At 43.6% G+C, this 17,565-nt stretch overlaps 2 protein-coding genes across 7 annotated transcripts in view; one reads left to right on the top strand and one right to left on the bottom strand.

Moving 5' to 3' along the window:
• The window catches only part of DNAI1 (dynein axonemal intermediate chain 1), a 135,036-nt gene extending 120,902 nt beyond the window's left edge, over positions 1–14,134 (bottom strand). For all 3 annotated transcript variants that reach the window (XM_003642965.6, XM_015277448.4, XM_040656597.2), the window contains exons 1-2: positions 14,040–14,134; positions 1,516–1,584 (exon numbers count right to left, since the gene is read on the bottom strand). In XM_003642965.6, coding sequence (XP_003643013.1) covers positions 1,516–1,584; positions 14,040–14,084 — 114 coding nt within the window. In that variant the 5' untranslated portion in view covers positions 14,085–14,134. The remainder of the gene's footprint in view (positions 1–1,515; positions 1,585–14,039) is intronic.
• Positions 14,135–14,315: 181 nt separating this feature from the next.
• The window catches only part of FAM219A (family with sequence similarity 219 member A), a 101,823-nt gene continuing 98,573 nt past the window's right edge, over positions 14,316–17,565 (top strand). For 2 of the 4 annotated variants that reach the window (XM_003642969.6, XM_004937106.5), the window contains exon 1: positions 14,316–14,510. In XM_003642969.6, the coding sequence (XP_003643017.1) occupies positions 14,484–14,510 (27 nt within the window). In that variant the 5' untranslated portion in view covers positions 14,316–14,483. Of the gene's footprint in view, positions 14,544–17,565 lie in introns of all 4 variants that reach the window. The other 2 variants (XM_004937105.5, XM_001231782.7) reach the window with 1 other exon arrangement.

Genomic DNA, 17,565 nt, shown 5'->3' with positions numbered 1-17,565 from the left:
AATGACCCATACTTTAACACTACTCAGAGGCATAATTTAAGTACCTTCAATTACCTTTTAAGTGTTATAGTATAAGCTACACTTAGAAATTAGATTAAGATATAAAGCTGCTTGGATGTGACTTCTGGATGAATGCTGTTTTCTTGCGAAGACCAGTAGGTCTGCATTCCTGCAATGGTGAGAGCTGCACTCCTGGGGCTGGGCGAGGGTTGATATCATGATACAATATCATTAATAGGAAACGGATCACTGCAGGGATGAATTTCAATTACTGGTCATTACAGATAAACTGCTAGAACACGAGGTTGCTGATTACGGTGTTTAACTGCTCAGCATAAAATGTCTCCCTCAGTTTGAAATGTGTAATGAGTTGTTTTAAAATAAATCAATCACTTTTTTAAATACAGGTCTCTCTGGTCTATTAAACTTTATAGCCATATGGAGCTGTCAGTGAATCCCAGGTGTAAGTGAAGGCTGTTTGCGAGACCTAGCAAAGCTGTGCTATCAGCAGAGCACCACAAAGGTAAGAAGCACAGTGATGTGTAAAAGCACACGGTGCCTTCAAGTAACAGAGAATTTTGCATGTGCCAGAAACCAGGGAAACACAGTCTGCAACCTTTTTCTCCTAAGGGTAAAGGAAGCCGAAATGAAACAAGCTGGAAGGAAGGTGAGGCTCCTCAATTCTCAAAAGACTCTGAGGGCAGAACAGTTGTTTGTGATTTAATGCTACCCACATGAACACCTGCTTGTAGGACGTTTATCATACACAATTCAATGCCAGTTAGTTCAGAGCTGTTATTTTTCTAGTGACAAAGATAAAAATAGTGTTGGGTTTTCTGTGCTTTTTTCATTTTTTATTTGAAAGTCAATACCTTTCCCTTTTAAGAGACTAAAAAGGGGGAAAAAAATAACAGGACTATAACTTATTCTAAGAAGGTAAAACGCTGTTTGTCACAAGGTCTGTTTAAAAGCATGTAAATCGTCCTTCCCCCATTCATACCAATGGTGATAAACCCATCTACATTAGCGTCCGTTTTGTATCTATAAAAGAAGAAGGTAGATTAAGGTTGTTATTCTAAGCACTTATCTGCCTGCCAGTGAAAGAATTACCAGGAGTTCAACAGTCAAAAAGTTAACACTGTTTTCTCTAATGCTTGTATTCCTATGTTAATAAATGAATCTGGAATATCCTCTGAATTTTCTAACCAAAGCAGGCAGTTTTCTCATAGCCTTTGTCAGCTTATCTTTTCAAATTTATCTCACATACTTTTAAAAAATGTTTTCATTTTGCAGTTTACCAAGATCCTGCCTTTGTTTTAGCTTCTATTTTTGTTCTACCTTGCCAGTGTAATTCCCTTCTCTGTGGAATATTCTAGAGCAAACCCTTATTGTTAAATCAATTGGAATGTTACTAACGCCATAAAACAAGTCAGTGTTCAGGCAGAATCTAGTTTGCATCTCATATGCAAAGGAAGGAAAAATGATATTTTAAAACTCTTGGATTTGTGATCTTACCCGTTTTTTAGTTAAAGCTCCATAAAGCCTCGGTTGTCCGGCCTTTCCTCCTGGAGGTCCATTTTGGTTCTGAAGTGAGAATAGAGCCAACATAAAACTTCAAAACACTGTTCCCCAGTTGAACCGGAGTAGAATATAACTTCAGTGCGCTTGCTAAGGTTTGCTGCAGTGGTATGTTTCAAAAGCCAGATATACCAGTACTTGTTTCTAAATGTTGTCTGAATGAAAGGCAGTCACAGTCAAAATATAAGACAAGTTCAACAGAACAGAGAAATGCAATGCTCTGTCCTTAGTATGCCTCATCGGTGGTTCACCTTTATGTCACACACACCGGGTTCTAGCGCCTCACTCAGATACACCAGAAAGACCACTCTTGCCCCAAATACTTGCACGTCAGAGAGGTCAGAGACAGCAGGTTAGCACCTACAAAGAGAGGATTACTGAAAAAACATAGAAAACTGATCAACAACTGGGAAGTTAACCACCAGCAACCTCCTTGAGTGCATCACAGCAAAGAAAAATTTTAAGATAGGCTTTCAGGAGAACGATAGGACAGTTGTTTACAGGAAGCCTTATAGTGTCATTCTAAAGGAGGTTGCCCAGAGGTTAAGAAAAAATGCAAGGACGCCAATGACAAAGATTTGTGAAGACTCTACAGAAAGCAGAAGAGGAAATGAAAGATCCTTTTGAGTAGATGTTGAGAGACAGATAAGATGAAGAACTCGGAGAGCAAAGAATGAAGCTATTGTATTTTAAGAGGAAAACTGATAAACAAAGGAGAAGACATCAGAGACATTGACAAGAACAGTTTAATGATGAACCCAGGTATCATCAGATGAGACTGGTGGAAAAAGCAGAGCTTCTGCTTGGAAAAAGCATTTGATTTTGTCACATAGAGGGAAATACTACAGAAGAAGGAACGAAAACAAAGAGGTGGAGGGGTAAGCTCCCATGTGTTTATCAATTTTCTTTAGAAGCATGTAAGAGTGTACCTCTTAGCTCAGATCAAAGGGCCAGATAGCCAGGTACGGCTCCAAAAGTATTCAAAAGCAGGTATTTATGGTGCTTTCTTCAGGATGCCCTTTCAGCCTCCAGGAGATTTTTTAACCTGAAATATTATCCTTTTTGTTTCATATCAGTGAACCTTTCTCTCCACAAACTTACTCAGGCACTTTGGAATCCATGCTCACTTTCAGCATGGACAACTCCCTACATCAAGGACCTGTACAAAGTTTGCTAATGGGAGCATGGATGTGTATATGCAGAGAACCACTGCTTCCTGTTTAAGCCTGCTAGTTGCTGTTTCCATCTGGTTTTCCCAGTTCTCCAGCTGGAAAGCCTACTTTTACATTATCTTTGGTTTATCCCCTTTTCTGTATTTCTTATTGATAAGTTAAAAAGCATGAGATGCTACACAGATTCCTAGGCTCCTCTCATGATTCCTCTTCATTATAAAGCATAAATATTCACTAATGTTTCTCACGTATTAAAAAATTAAGTACCTGTAATCACTTTCACACAGAATCTCCAAGTCTTATTTCTAAAGTCCCATTACTTATTAAGATGTGGCAAGACGTTTCCAAGAAGGAAAATATTTTCAGACGAGAACAAAGTGGAGCAGAGATGAGAGATTGTGACCTTCAGTGTTGTTTCCCATCATACAAGCTGTTACTAACAGGTAAGTAAGAATGCTGTTACTAACAAGGTGTGATTATTTTTATTCCAGAAAATGTACACTAAAAGCAATGAAAAATGAGTGGACTGATACATTTCTATGCTTAGAAAATGTGCCAGACTTTGAAATACAAATTGCTGTTAGTCAAATGGACACACACAAAAAGAACAAAAAATCTGAAAAAAATAATTATGACATTTAGTTTAAAACCCCTCAGTGGGATGATAGCAGAACATAGCAAAGAGCCCAGGAGCCTTGGCATCACAGCCTCTGCTCAAACCACTGGATAACACAGACAGCCTGCTTCCCCCATGGCACTGCTCAGTAACAGAGCATCCTTTTCTGCAAGGAAGATATTACATGTGAAATAGATGTGATAAAAGCAGCGTAATTTAAAACAGAACTTCAGAGCAGAATATTATTCAGATCTGAATCAAAAACAAACTCTTAATTCTGAAGAGGAAATAAAGACTACTCACTATTACCCTTTGTAAATGAGCGTATAAAAGCATTTATCCAGCTGTAAAGGCATTGACAAGGCAATCTGAGGGTAATTGGTTTTGGCAGTTACACACATTTCAATTAACATACTCTAAAGACCCACAAGTGAATAAATATCCAGAACTGTACTGAAATCCAAAAGTGACATTCAAGAGAGCTGGGATTTGATTCCAGTGTATGGATGCAGCACAAATCCTACCCTATTCCCCACACAGTGCAGAATTTTGCAGGACAGAGTATGAGCTTAGGTATCAAAAAGGCAGCAATAACCCAGCAGAGCCCAGAAGTGAGGAAGAATGCAGGAAAATGAACAGCCCCAAAACCCAAAGCCCTGTGAAAAAGGCACAAATCACCACTATAAGAGAGCAGTCTGCAGCTCTTGGCTTCTTGCTGTCATTCTCCCACTCTCACTTCTCTGAATTCCTTGGCTCAGGAATGTCCTTCCTGACATGGCCATGCATGCTTTTAACTCAGCTCTGTAATATGGGAGTCATTGCTAGCAAGAGGTCTGGTGCAGCAAGAGAAACCCTGGAAGCAGAGATACAGAACATGACAAAGAGGAGCACAAGCACAGGATGATTCAAGATGGGGCACAGGATTGGCACTGGAGACTCCACAGCTGCAAACAGTTCACTGTCGGTCAGCTGAAGAAATGCAGACCTGAAGGTCTGGGCAAAGATGGTTTTAGGGATAACAAAAGCAAGCAAGCAAGAAAACAAACAAAAAAACCCAGAATCACAGAATAGCTTAGGTTGAAAGGGGAATCTAACACTTGAAAAACATCACACATTGTAATTTCAGATGCAGTGTTGAGCAACACACCAACAAAGATGTAAAAAGTGTGTTAGCTAAAACAGAAAGAAACTTCAGCCGAGTCCTATAGTGAGGAAGAAGAAGCTATCAACATGGACATCTTATCATTCCCAGTGAAGGACCCAGATGCTACCATCTTGTCACCCTGTTCCCAAAGACCAATGACAGCAAAATGAAGCTATCAACCTTGGAACCCAAGGAGCAGAAGAGAAGTGAGTACACCACCAGAAAAGGGGCCTAAATCTAAGAAGCTTGCATGCAACAATTTTAACTACATTATTATTATTGTTATGCACAGAAGTATTCTGACTGTCCACATGGTGCCTGGGGCAGTGTGCTGGGGGCTCCATTAGCAGCTAAACTGAGTTCCCCTCAGAAGGGGGCAAGGACACTAATGGCAGGACAGTTATATACCACACCTCTAATCTCTGGTATTTTGAATCACAGAACACAACACCACCACCCCAAGTCCTAATAATTATACCTCAGGACTACTTTGCTGTCACACAGATACTTGGCCAAGTGCTACACACTACAGACACAGCTAACACAGAGACCCAGTCTGACAACAAGAAATCTGAATGTAGAATTTGTTGGATATACTGGATTACAGGCACAGAATATTCTACAGAAGCCAACACAAAAAGCAGAAAGCAGCATTCAGGAAGCAAACATCACTCTTGCAGGGATGCGTGACAACAACCCATGCTAGCAAAGTGCCTGAGGCAATGCAAGGTTCACGTCCAAGTACCTGAAATTGTTGCAATCCAGCTGGAAGGTGACACAAATAGATGGATATGTGACGAGAAGCTAAAATTTTGGTAATATTTGCACCATGGAAGATGCACTAAAACTGACAGATCTGCTTAAAACTGTTAAAAGAAGCAAGGAGAAGAACAAAATTGGGTCAGCCGAGAATAAAAAACATTTTACACCACCTCCAATTCAGATAATAGCACAAAGCCTAGCTGTGCTGGTTGCTGGAAAAGACAGCCATTTTCACTGGTGTGCCTATGCTTGGTCCTTTTGTTCTTTCACAAGCTCCAGCTTCCTGTAGATCTTTCCCAAACCAACACATAGTTCTTCCTCATATCTCTCCTTAAAAATCCTCTCTGTCATGCTTGCTGTAGAGCTCTCAACAGCACCCAGGTTGCTGGTGTCTTGCCACCACAGCTCAGAGTGATGACCACCGTTTCCTCATCATTCTACTACTCCCTCAATGTGTTACACACAAGCTATTATTTGAACTGTAATCCTTTTGCACTGACAGCTGTTTCTCTCTTCCACATAACACAGTGTTTGTACAAGGGAAAGGTCACAAATGCATTTGGACATATAAATAATAAACTAGAACTGTGAATCAGCATAATCAGATATTCACCAGCAAGGTGCTGATGACGGGGGCTGGCCTTCACATACACGTCTCTGAAATTCAAGCACATTTTTTCTCTTATATAATGAGCTACAGAAATGAAATAAAGATAGCATGCTATTTTATTAGGACCTCAAGGAGAAGTGTACAGAAGCAAGAAAATGCAAGAATTAAGGTTGCTGGGGCAACCTTCAATTCATCCCATTGGTCACAAGCATGATACATGGCTTAATTGCATAATCACACACCTTTTTTAATACTTTCCCTGCCTCACTTAAGCTCTCCCAGGTGCAGAGTATGGGAAGAGTTGAGACAATAAGTTGCTATTAGTATTTTGGTTTATGTTGGTCAGCATCTAGTCAAACACTCAGCAAAGAACACTTAAATCCAAATAGCCAAATTTTAGATAATTCTGTACAAAACTGAAGACAGCCTAGCCACAGAAAGCATCATAAGCCTTCATAAATCTTCTAATTAAACAATGTTAATAATAATTATTAAATCCCTTTAAATAACAATTGTTAAATTCCACACTAACTAACAAGGAGTGTGAATAATTATTTGGAATTTATATTAGGGAAAAAGAGACATTGTTGCTAGGGAAATCAGGAACAGGTAGGTGGGACAAAATAGTTGCAAGGAGTTCCTTACCTCCAGATCATCATCATAACTCAGAGCACTGTGGGACGTGCTCTACTGCTCCACTGAAAAATGCCAAAGTGTGAACTCCTGCAAGTTGAAAATGTTTCACTCTAATGACCATCCTATGTTAAATAAATGGACAGATTATTGTAGTTCCCATGCTGAAAAGGCAGTAGAAACCCGTAACAGTCTTAATACCTAAATTAAAGATATATGTAAAACTCAGGTGACTTGTTTCCTGGAGCTTTCTTCCAGGAGGTGTTTCTGACAGCACCTAGAAATTCCTCCCTGGGTCAGATATCAAATACACTGTAAGACAAATCGACTGTGCTACAGCAAAGATGCAGTAGTCTAACAGGATGGTGCAACTGAAGAGAAGAAACAGCTGAAAACTGATGCTTCAAATGCCACTTAATTTTCCTTTTCCTTGCTGCAGCTCCCTCTAATACAGACAAGCCACCAAGAGATGGAAACGGGCAGAATCAAGCCTTCAGCAGGAAGTTTTCCTGTTGCTGAATTCTCTAGAAAGCATTTCTAACTCTATTTTTAGGTAGAGTGCTTTGACTGTCTCCAAGTGAAATTCCTCTAAATAATTTTAAGTATAAAATAAGAAAATTATAATAAGAACAAATTATCACTTTCCAAGGGACACTGCTGTATATCAAAGAAGCACTTTTAGGCTGGCATTTAGGAAATGCTGTCCTAAATCTGCACCCCTGAAACTTGTAATGGGAGTTTTATGAAAGTTTTGCCCTTGACACATTGGAATTAATGTACTTCCAGCCTGGACAGAAATGAAGAAAATAAAGAAACACACAGCCATCCATTCAAATCTTGTAGAGCATACTTATTCTATCCACAGTGATTATTAGTCTCTCTTTCTGTTAGTGATGTGACAGCCTCTCATTGCTGATCTTAGACTCGTCCACTGATGTTACATAAAATGGACAGAACAATGGGTACCTGCCTTCTCGACTAAATAGCAAAAGCTCTGAAGCTTTTTACAAGTCATCTGGTTTCCAGACATGTCTGGTTCTTTTTTAACAGACATTTTGTAAGGCCCTACTTCTTAATTATTTCATCCTACGCTGCATTAAACCTCTGAATTGTCAGTGGCAATGCTGATGGTAAATAAATCATCCTGCTGTCAAAGAAAGAAGAGATTCACTCTCAAGAACAAGTGTTCTTTTAAGAACCAGGTCAAACCCTCCAGTCACGACTGCAGAAATCCTTCTGGAATAATGTCTGTACCACTCACATGCTGACCCAAGGCCTGCCCTGACTAATCAGGTAGAGGATGCAACCATGCTACCATGAGTGCTGCCCTCCCGTCAGGATAAGGCTCCTCACTACAGCCTTTGCTGAGTGGTTCATCCTTCCCCTTCACTCCAGCTTAGACTGCCTCTTCCACACCAGCTCTTACAACTGGCCACCACACATACATGACAGGGTGAGGAGCCAGGCACACCACTGTACAGTAACTGAGTAACATGAAATTTCTCCTTATTCTTAAAGAATAGAGTGGGTTGAGCACATCTGGATTTGCAGATCCTGCCTAAAACATGAGAGAACTCAGCAGGGATGATGGAGGTTCATTACACTACAAAACTGAACTGTCAGTTCATATTAATCAAATCTTCCAAAGGCTGCAAATTGATTACCTATTAATGAAAAACTCATTGTGGAATGATAACAAACCCAGACTAAATATTTTTTTAAGATTATAAAGAGAGATTCTGGCAGCCTTTCAGCTCCCCACACCAGCTGTCTTCAGAAGACAATCAGACTGCAAGGATGAGCAACCACAGAACACTCATGCTACGGTTACTTTATCTTCCTGAGCACAGACATCATCATTCCTGCTTCCTCTGGAGCTCAGTAAATAGGTTAACAAGTCATAGGGGAAAAAAAGAACAGAGTTGCTTGTAGGACTCTAAGGGGGAAAAGGGAAAGTCATTATAAGCAGCAGAGTTGAATTTTCTGTAAAACCATTTAATAATCTCCTGCTAGCTTTCTATTCTTGTTTTGAATATTAGCAATCTCCACAGTAAAATACTGCTTGGCAAAATGAGCAGAGAAGTACAGCACAAAAACAAAGCCAAGGGAAGCAAAACAACTTGTGGCCTGCGCTGCAGCAGACATCCATTTACATCACTAGGGATGCCAATTTAAGTGCTATTTGCCAAGACATTTTAAAGTGACTCCAAACTGTTTATTTCTATATTACATGGATGGTAAAATGCATGTTTAAGAGCCAAAAAGGACCTGAAAGGCCTGTGCTGGCAAAAAGTATGCATCTGCTGACTGAGTTTCGGGAGGGGGCCTCTCTGTCTCTCCTTGGCAACTTGCTGAGCAGCAAAGAAGCTGCTGACATGTCAGTGTGAATAAGCCGATGTGACAAGTGTAAGGAGGAATGCCTTGCTGTCCAAATTCAGAAGTTTTCTTGACAGAGCACAAGTTACCTCTTTCGGACAGCAGTGTTGACCCTCTGTGGCAATCTAGCAAGTCTAGTTTTACCTACTGTAAATGAAAAGAAGTGTATGCAATGTCAGCTAAGAAATCACAGACAAAACAGTGGGCTCAGCCATGGAAGTACATAGCATAGCAGCACAGTGTGCACTCCACTGCACAGACAAAACGAAGATGAGCCACAAAACAAAGAACTGGAACTCTGGATCCAGCACAATCAACACCTTCAACAGCATACCTGACAACCATGTTTAAAATAACTGTTTATACGAATCCTCAGCACCCAGGACCATGCACAGGGCTAACAGGTTGCAGTCCCATGCCTTACCAACAACTTTGTGCAAGCTCTTGTATGTGACACACAGGTCTGTATTTTTAACATTATACTTCAGAGCGTCCTGTATGTCATACTCAGGATCTCCTTCTCAAGGGAGCTGAGAACCAAATTCTTCCATCCATCTCAGCCTGATTAGAAACATTGTCCAGTGCCCCTCCATAATTCTGTGCTTTCTCAAAATGCTGTGGGCCTCAACTGTGTGTAACAAATTTCAGATCTGAAAGGAAGGATGTTAATGAAGTACACAAAATACTAAAGTTTTATTATTTACAAAGCTGCATTGTAAACACATAGATCGAGGCATACTGCAATGTTTCTTATTAATATCCACAAACATACCAAAGCCTAACGATGCTTCTAATTAAGGTTCAAGTCACATCAAATAATTCATTTTAAATCCACTTCATCTGCTGCCTTCATCTCTGACAACTAATGAGCTTTTGGCATATTTTCATCCAAGGATATGGGAGATTCCATCCGTAAGTAAACCAAACAACATCAGGTGGCTGGAGACTGAACCAGAGGCTGAAGTCACTGGGATGAAGAGGCAAAAGGATGACATAAAGCAAGAAACTGATGTCAGAGGAAAGAGAAAATAAAAGACAGGCACAGAAGAAGGACCAGCAACCACCACCTGAAAAGGAAAAGAAGAAAAAGAATTTATCACAAAGCCATTGAAGAGCACAGAGGCATGAAAAAGAAGGAGGGACTGGAAGTAACACATGATAAAGGAAAGAAACAGGTAATGTTCAGGTAACTACCTCAGCTTTGAGAACAGTCTCAGGGAGAAAATTTTCAAAGGGAAAGCAGTCAACAAAAAAGTCCTGGGAGGCATAGGAGTACAAAGCAATACATAGAAAATAGATCAGAGGAATGGAGAGCACAGGGACAGGTGAAAAGAGCATAGTGCTAGAGGAGAATTTGCAATGAAAGAGACAAGAATGGAAAGACTGGAAATTATGCTCAGTAGAAAAAACAGACTCCAAGGCAAGTAGCTGGCTTCTTTCCTGCCTCACTATGAACATTAGCAGAGAGTAGGCGTGTGTCTGAGACAGAAGTGCATTTATTTTCAAAACAGATTTTCTTGGCAAGAACTGAGATCTAGACCTTGACTCACCAGTTAATTTTATAGTAGCCACCAGGCCTCAGTAAATACAAATCAGGTCCCAGCAGTGCAGTGAGTAGTGCAGAGGCACAGCCATCCGTGCCATGACTCTCACTGCCTCTGTGACGTGGGCTTGATCTTAAATCAGTGGGAATGAGACAAGATTCTGAACTGCAGAGCCAGCTCGAGATCCACACAATTCCTCCAAGGCAAGAAAATTCTTGTAGATGAACGTACATGAAACAGCAACCATATTTAACAAGTACAAGGCAAATGTAGGACAGGAAATACATGGCAGGTTAAAATTATTTTCTTTTCACTTATGGTAATGAAAGTTATGTGAAAAGACAAAAATCCAGACTTTAAACAGTTCATGATGTTCCAAGAACAGAATGAACTGAAGGCTTTTACAGAACATTAATTAAGCTTTTCAAATAACGTGAATGAAAATATAGACATTTCAAAATCTTTGAGATAAAGGTTACTAAAAGTAATCGAAAATGCTTATATAGAAATTCTAAAACTAAGAGAAACTGGAATTCAGTGCAAGTATTTAATCCCAAGTTTAGTTTATATCGTTATTATTATCACTGGGTTTTACAGTCTTCCATAAACATCTTTATTATCAAGGACTGAATGCAGTCTTTGGTTCTGAATTCCTGTACTTTGTGAACTTTTTAAAGCCTCTGTAACTCAACAACTGTACTTCTTAGTAGAATCATTACAGAAGTTGCAGTGATCCTCCCTCTTGCTTTTTTCTACTCCAAATCCCAGAAGCCCTCTTACCACATGTGCAGAAAAACTGAAATGGCTCCAAAGACATCAAGAAGAACCACTGAGGTACTTCTAAGTTTTGGGCTCCAGTCCTCAGCTGCAGGAGCTGGGAGGTCCAACCTAGCTCTGCTACCTTTAACTGACTCAGGCTTCGTAACCATATAGATCTACACAGACTATATACAGCCATTGTGTATACAAACCATAGTACAGATCACTCTTGGATAAACAGACGTTACTTGACCGTAAAGAAGTCTAGGTGAAGAAAGACAAGCAATGGTTTCTGTTCCTTTGTTGTTGCATGTACCCTCAAAGAGCCGCTGCCCTGAGGACTCAGATCACTGAGGCTTGTCTGGGGATCCCAGATACCATCTCACAGCTTTGAATACTTTCATCTGTCCCTTCACCTTTCCTTGTCAGTTACAGTTAGCTGGCAAACACTCTGGACTGAGGAAGCAGGCTGCTTGTTCTGAGTCGTTTCATGATTACCTACGCTAACCCCCATGTTACCCCCCAGAGATCAAATAACGTTGGGATTGATCAAGACCTGATAAGAAAAAGGTTTTATCTGCCAGATTGCCTCCTGATTTTAAGTCAAACACCTTGATACTCCAGCAGTACATGAGATCCAGAAGTGAAGGTACCTGAGCCCTTCCTCCTGCAAGGCAGAGTATGTGGGCAGCCTGCCATGCCAGCGCAAAGCCTGAAGCAGGCATTAAGATCAATGGACACACATTCACCCATATTGCTGACCCAAAAGCAGGGTTAGGGCCTTCGCAGTTCAGAGATGATCTCATTTCATTGAACTGAGAGACCTCAAAGAGTAAAACAAAAAGAAACTGACAAAAGCTATGTACAACTAATATACACACACATATATATATTTATTATTTTCAAGAACAGGTTTCAACATGCTAGTTCTGTCTTTGAAAGAATCTCAGTGGGAACATCTCATGTGCACTAAAACCTGACCGAGAAGGGAAATCCATCCTCTTGCAGCTCTGACATGGCATGACATAATGATGCCTGCAAATCTGCTGCAATCTCACAGAACATAACACTGTGGTTGCAGTGTGGGGTGCTTTGGAGCACAATCATAGAATGGCTTAGGTTGAAGGGGACCTTAAAGATCATCCAGTTCCAACTCATATTTGTAGGCTGGTTGCCAGGCACTAGATCAGGTTGCCCAGGGTACCATCCATGCCAGCCCTGAATGCCTCCAGGGATAGGGCACCCACAGCTTCTCTGGACAACCTGTTTCAGTGCCTCACCTTTACGTCTGGAGCAAGAATTTTTTCCTAACATCTAACCTGAATTTCCTCTCTTTTAGTTTAAATTAGTTCCTCCTTCTTCTAGCACTATTAGAATGTGTAAAAAGTCAGTCTACCTCCTGCTTATAAGCTCCCTTCAAGTGCTGGAAGACCACAGTGAGGTCTTCCCGGAGCCTTCTCCTCTTCTGGCTAAGCAAGTGCAGTTCTCTCAATCTTTCTTCATAGGACAGGTGCTCCAGCCCTCCGATTATCTTCATGGCCTCCCTCTGGATCCACTCCAACAGCTCTGAGTTCTTCCTGTACTGGTGGCCCCAGACCTGGATGCAGTACTCCAGATAGGGCCTCATGAAAGCAGAGTAGAGGGGAACAATCACCTCTCTCTCCCTGCTGGCTATTCCTCTTTTGATGCAGTTCAGGATATAGTTGGCCTTCCAGGCTGCAAGCACACCCTGCTGCCTCATGTCCAGCTTTTCATTCATTTGGACCCTCAACAGGGCATTTGGACTTCTCCACAGGGCTGCTCACAATGTGTTCTTCTCCCAGTCTGTATTCATATCGGAGATTGTGCCAACCCAACTGTAACACATCACACTCAGCCTTGTTGAATCCCATTACATTCTCATGGGTCCACTTTTTGGCCCTGTCCAGGACCCTCTGGATGGTGGTCTTTTGTTTTGTCAACTGCACCACTCAGCCTGGTGCCATCAGCAAACTTGATGAGCACACTCAATCCCACTGTCTATGCCATTGACAAAGATGTTGAAGAGCACCAATCACAAGAGGATCCCCTGGGGGACACCACTCGTTCCACCTGGGCATTGAGCCAAAGGTCACAGCTCTCTTGCTACGACCATCCAACCAATTCTTTATCCTCTAAATAGAGCACCCTTCAAATCTCTCCAATTTAGAGATAAAGAGGTGGTGGGGGACCATGTCAAAGGCCTTGCACAAGTCCAGGTATACCATATCAGTTGCTTTTGTCCACTGATGCCATCACCCTGTCACTGAAAGCTGCCGGACAGGCCAGGCATGACCTTCCCTTAGTGACGCTGTGCTGGCTGTCTCAGATCATCTCCTCAAATGTCTAGCCAGAAGAGCCTGGCAACACACAGAAACACCACTGAAACTGCAGGTGTCAGAAAGATGATGAGGGGCCTGGGGCACATCCTCTAAGAGGAACAGCTGAGAGACCTGGGCCTGCAGAAGAGAAGGCTGAGGGAGGATCTCATCACTGTTCATAAATATCTGAAGTGTGAACGTCCAGAGGACGGGGCTGGGCTCGTTTTGGTGGTGCCCAGCAGGGCATGGACAACGGGCACCTACTGGAACACAGGAAGTTCCAAATGAACACGAGGAACTGTGAGTGTGACGCAGCACAGGAACAGGCTGACCAGACACGTTGTGGAGTCTCCATCTCTCCAAGCACTCAAAACCCACCTGCGTGTTTGCTACTGTAACCCACTGTAGGGAACCTGCCGTAGCAGTCAGCAGTGACGTCACCGCTGCGCCATCCCACGCGAGGCCACGCCGCCCTGCTACGAAGCCCACTGGGGACAGGCCCTTACCTGCCGCTGCTTGTCGCCCGCCTTGGCCGGCACAGCTTTGCGCATAGCTACGCCTCAGGGCCGCCACGCGCCGCTAACCGCCGCCGACCGACCGGAAGTTGACAGCGGCAGCCATGGCAACGCGCCGGAAGCGGCCGCGGGACTATTTCCAACCTCTGCCCGCTCCTCGAGACGCGGAATGGTACGTCCCGGAGGGCGGGGCCGAGGCCCGGGCCCGGATGCTCTCGTCCCGGGGCCACGCCTCCTTCAAATAGGCAAAGACGAGGGCGGGGCTTCGGCGCCGGACCCGGAAGCGGTGCGGCTGAGTCACCGCGGCAGCGAGCGGCGGCGGCGATGAGGCAGCAGCCGCGCAGGGCGGCGGCGGTAGCAGCAGCATCCTGAGGAGCCGAGCAGCCCGGCAGCGCGAGGAGCCCCGCGGCCTTTCCGCCCGTCCCCGCCGCCACCATGATGGAGGAGATAGACCGGTTCCAGGTGCCCGCCGTGCGCGCCGAGATGCAGCCGCTGGTGAGGGGCGGGCGGGGCCGCGCCGTCCCCGGGAGCCGCCGCCGCCGCTTCGCCTCTATGCGAGGGGGCTGGGAAAGGGGGGGGCGGTGTAGGGGGTGGGGGAGCGCCGAGACCGTTATATAACGGCCGTACCTCAGCGCCCGGCCCGGGCGGGGGCTGCTGTGTCACGGCGGGGGGTGAGGGGCGGAAAGGAGGGGTCCGTCGGGCGAGGTGTGCTCACGTAAAGTTGTGCATCTCAAAATAAAGCCTGTGTCGGAATGAGTTGGTTTTATTTTTATTTTTGTTTTTTTTTGTTTTTTCTCACGCCGAGGAATGTCTTTGTGCATTATTATTTTTTTTTTTCCTTTCATTCCGGGATGTTTTGCGCTTGATTGCGCTCAGGGAGTGAGCGAGCGCTGGAGACGTTGGCACAATGGGTGCGCTGCGCCTGGGGGTGCTCCGGGGCGGCGCTCCGGCAGCAGCGCTGTGGGGAATTGCCGCTCCGCGTCTGGAACCGCTCTGCCGGAGTGCCGGGGGCTCGCTGTGCTGTGCCGTACTGTGCTGTGCTGTGCTTTGCCGTGCCGTGCTGTGCTGTGCTGTGCCCCAGCTCCACGCCTGACGCTTCCGTGGGTTTGTCCGTCTTCCCATCGAGGGCTGATCCTTCGCGTGTGCCTCTTTATGCTGTCCGTTATCCATAAGTCTCGTTGTTACGTGTAACCCAAAACTTGCAGAAATGTGTTTCACCTTTTGGTGTCACGGTGCTGGATAGCAGCCAGCCCCCCCCTTCACCCTCCTCCCCTCCCGGGATCCTGATTCCTTTTGGCACCTGGATGAGCCAATTCCATCCCAGCACCTGGTGGTGCAAGATGGAATGTCTGGAGAGGTGAAGGAGCCTTCACGAAGTACGTGATCAGATCCTCCTGACAGCAGGTGGGGGTGGGTCGCTGGCAGGTCAACATTAGCGTTAAGGATGCTTCTGAGACTGCTGAAACATCAGAGTACTGGCGACTTGGTGTTGGTGTATCTTGGTCTCTTGTTGTAGCTGGTAAAACACTGAGAACAAAGCATGTGCCTTGTGAACAGAAGGACCCTTCCAATTAAGGTCTACAAACTTTTGAGTGCTAAGAAAAATGCATTTCTTGTGGTGGGACTTGACACATTTTGAATGTATTTTTAATTTTGTTTCTTTTTGTGATTATTGTTTGGTCCTTTAGCTGCGGTTTTCCTGGTGGGGAAAAAAAACTGTGCAAAGTGGGTTTGTTGCATGCCCTTCTTTGTCAAGCAGAAGATATGGCAAGGCTGGCCCTTGTTATTTCTGTTGTGTGGCAGTGAGAAAGTTTGGTAAATTTGCTGGCAGACCAAAACAAAAACGACAAAAACAAAAAAACAACCCACAAACAGAAAAACAAACAAACAATAAAAACCCTACCTCTTAAACATTTTCTAAAGCACTTGCAATTTTCTACTCCCAGCAGAACGTGATATTAGAGGGTAGGATGGCGTATCATCCATCAGTGTTAGTAAGTTTAAGTAGGTTTCCTTCCCCTCTTCAGCAACCAACAATTTGGAAAATGTCACAAAGAGATTTGACATATTTTTTTAAAAGTACTCTGAAGACACATTCAAAGAGGTTTTCTTCCTGTTCTTCAGAATTTCAGTTGACTTCTAAATAACGGTATTCAGAGTGAAAACTAATACATGTGAGGGTCAGCTGCAGTGAGTGGGTGCTGTGAGATTCTTCCATGTGCCTGGAAATGCTGGTAATAGCCTCACACATGTGACAGACTAAGCCTAGTATAGCACTTTCACTGGCTTTGTCTGCTTTGTAGCTTCTGGTTGGTACCTTGCAAGCAGGAATTGTTTCTTGCAGGAAACACGAAGTTTGGAATTTGGCTGTAGTTTGCTGTAGTAGTTTGCTTGGGTAACTGAGCTCTGCCCCACCTTGCTGCTTGGTTGTATGGTGGTTACTTCTTATTCCATTCCTCTTCTCCTTAAGCTTTAAAGTACAAAGTAACCTTCACATCTCTATCCAGTATTGAAGGCTGAGGGAGTCTGGCGGTGTTTTCCCCATCCAAAGGGCTGAAGTATGAGCTAGATTTCCAGGTCTGACCTGAAAGCCAGGTTTCTTCAGAGTTAGGAAATATGTACAGCTGGTAAATGCTTAAGGAAAACCATGTTTTTGAATATAGTCTGAAGCCTTTCTAAGCCCACGAATGTCCAAACCTTCCCCTGATGCATTATTGATCAGTTATCTGTCAGGGGTGACAGTGTTGACAAATTTGGTGAAAATATATATATTTCCACGTTTTTTATCGTTTAGCTTCTAGCTTTTGCACCAGGGAAGAAAACTGCCTATTCAAGCTGATGTGCACTTGTTGCATACCCTACTTGTTGAGTGTATTTTTGTCAAGCAAAGGCACAGTGTCCCTCCTGGGAGATGCTCAGAAGTCTTCTGGGCAGCTATCTGTAGATGTCTCTGCTCAAGGTGGGACTTGAACCATATGGCCTCCAGAGGTCCTGCCAACCTCAGTCTCTGCAGTTCCCCTGACCTTCCTGTCAATTTCAATGTGAAGCTACTAAGGTGGGCAGTCATTTCCTTCCCCCTTTTTATTCTGTTTGAATAAGCATCACTGAGTGACACGAACTGTCTTGATTCTGTTTCAGTCCTACAAATGTTTTTTGAGAACTGCTGTACTCTAACGCCAACCTAAGGAAAAGTGCAGTGTGGGTCTTAATTAGGGAGAGTTGTTGCAGATAGATGGGCAGGATTGCTGACAGACCCTGACTAAACGTAGCCAGGTCATAGGATGAGATGAGGCCCAGTGTTTCACATCTCTGCAAGACGTATTACTCTGCATATTTTGATATTGTGGTACAGTGTTCCGTGAGGACTGGATGGTCCTGATTCCAGATTCCTATCTTGGAGACTGGTGCGTCTTGGTTTCTGCCTCCAGAATAGCTGACTCTTCAAATTAATAGAAACTAATTTACCTGGAGTCTTGATTACTTCTAACACTTCTGTATCATGTCTTCTATATCAACA

This window comes from Gallus gallus, chromosome Z (genome assembly GCF_016699485.2).
Source record: "Gallus gallus isolate bGalGal1 chromosome Z, bGalGal1.mat.broiler.GRCg7b, whole genome shotgun sequence".
NCBI lineage: Eukaryota > Metazoa > Chordata > Aves > Galliformes > Phasianidae > Gallus > Gallus gallus.
This window is presented reverse-complemented; position numbering and strand designations above follow the sequence as displayed.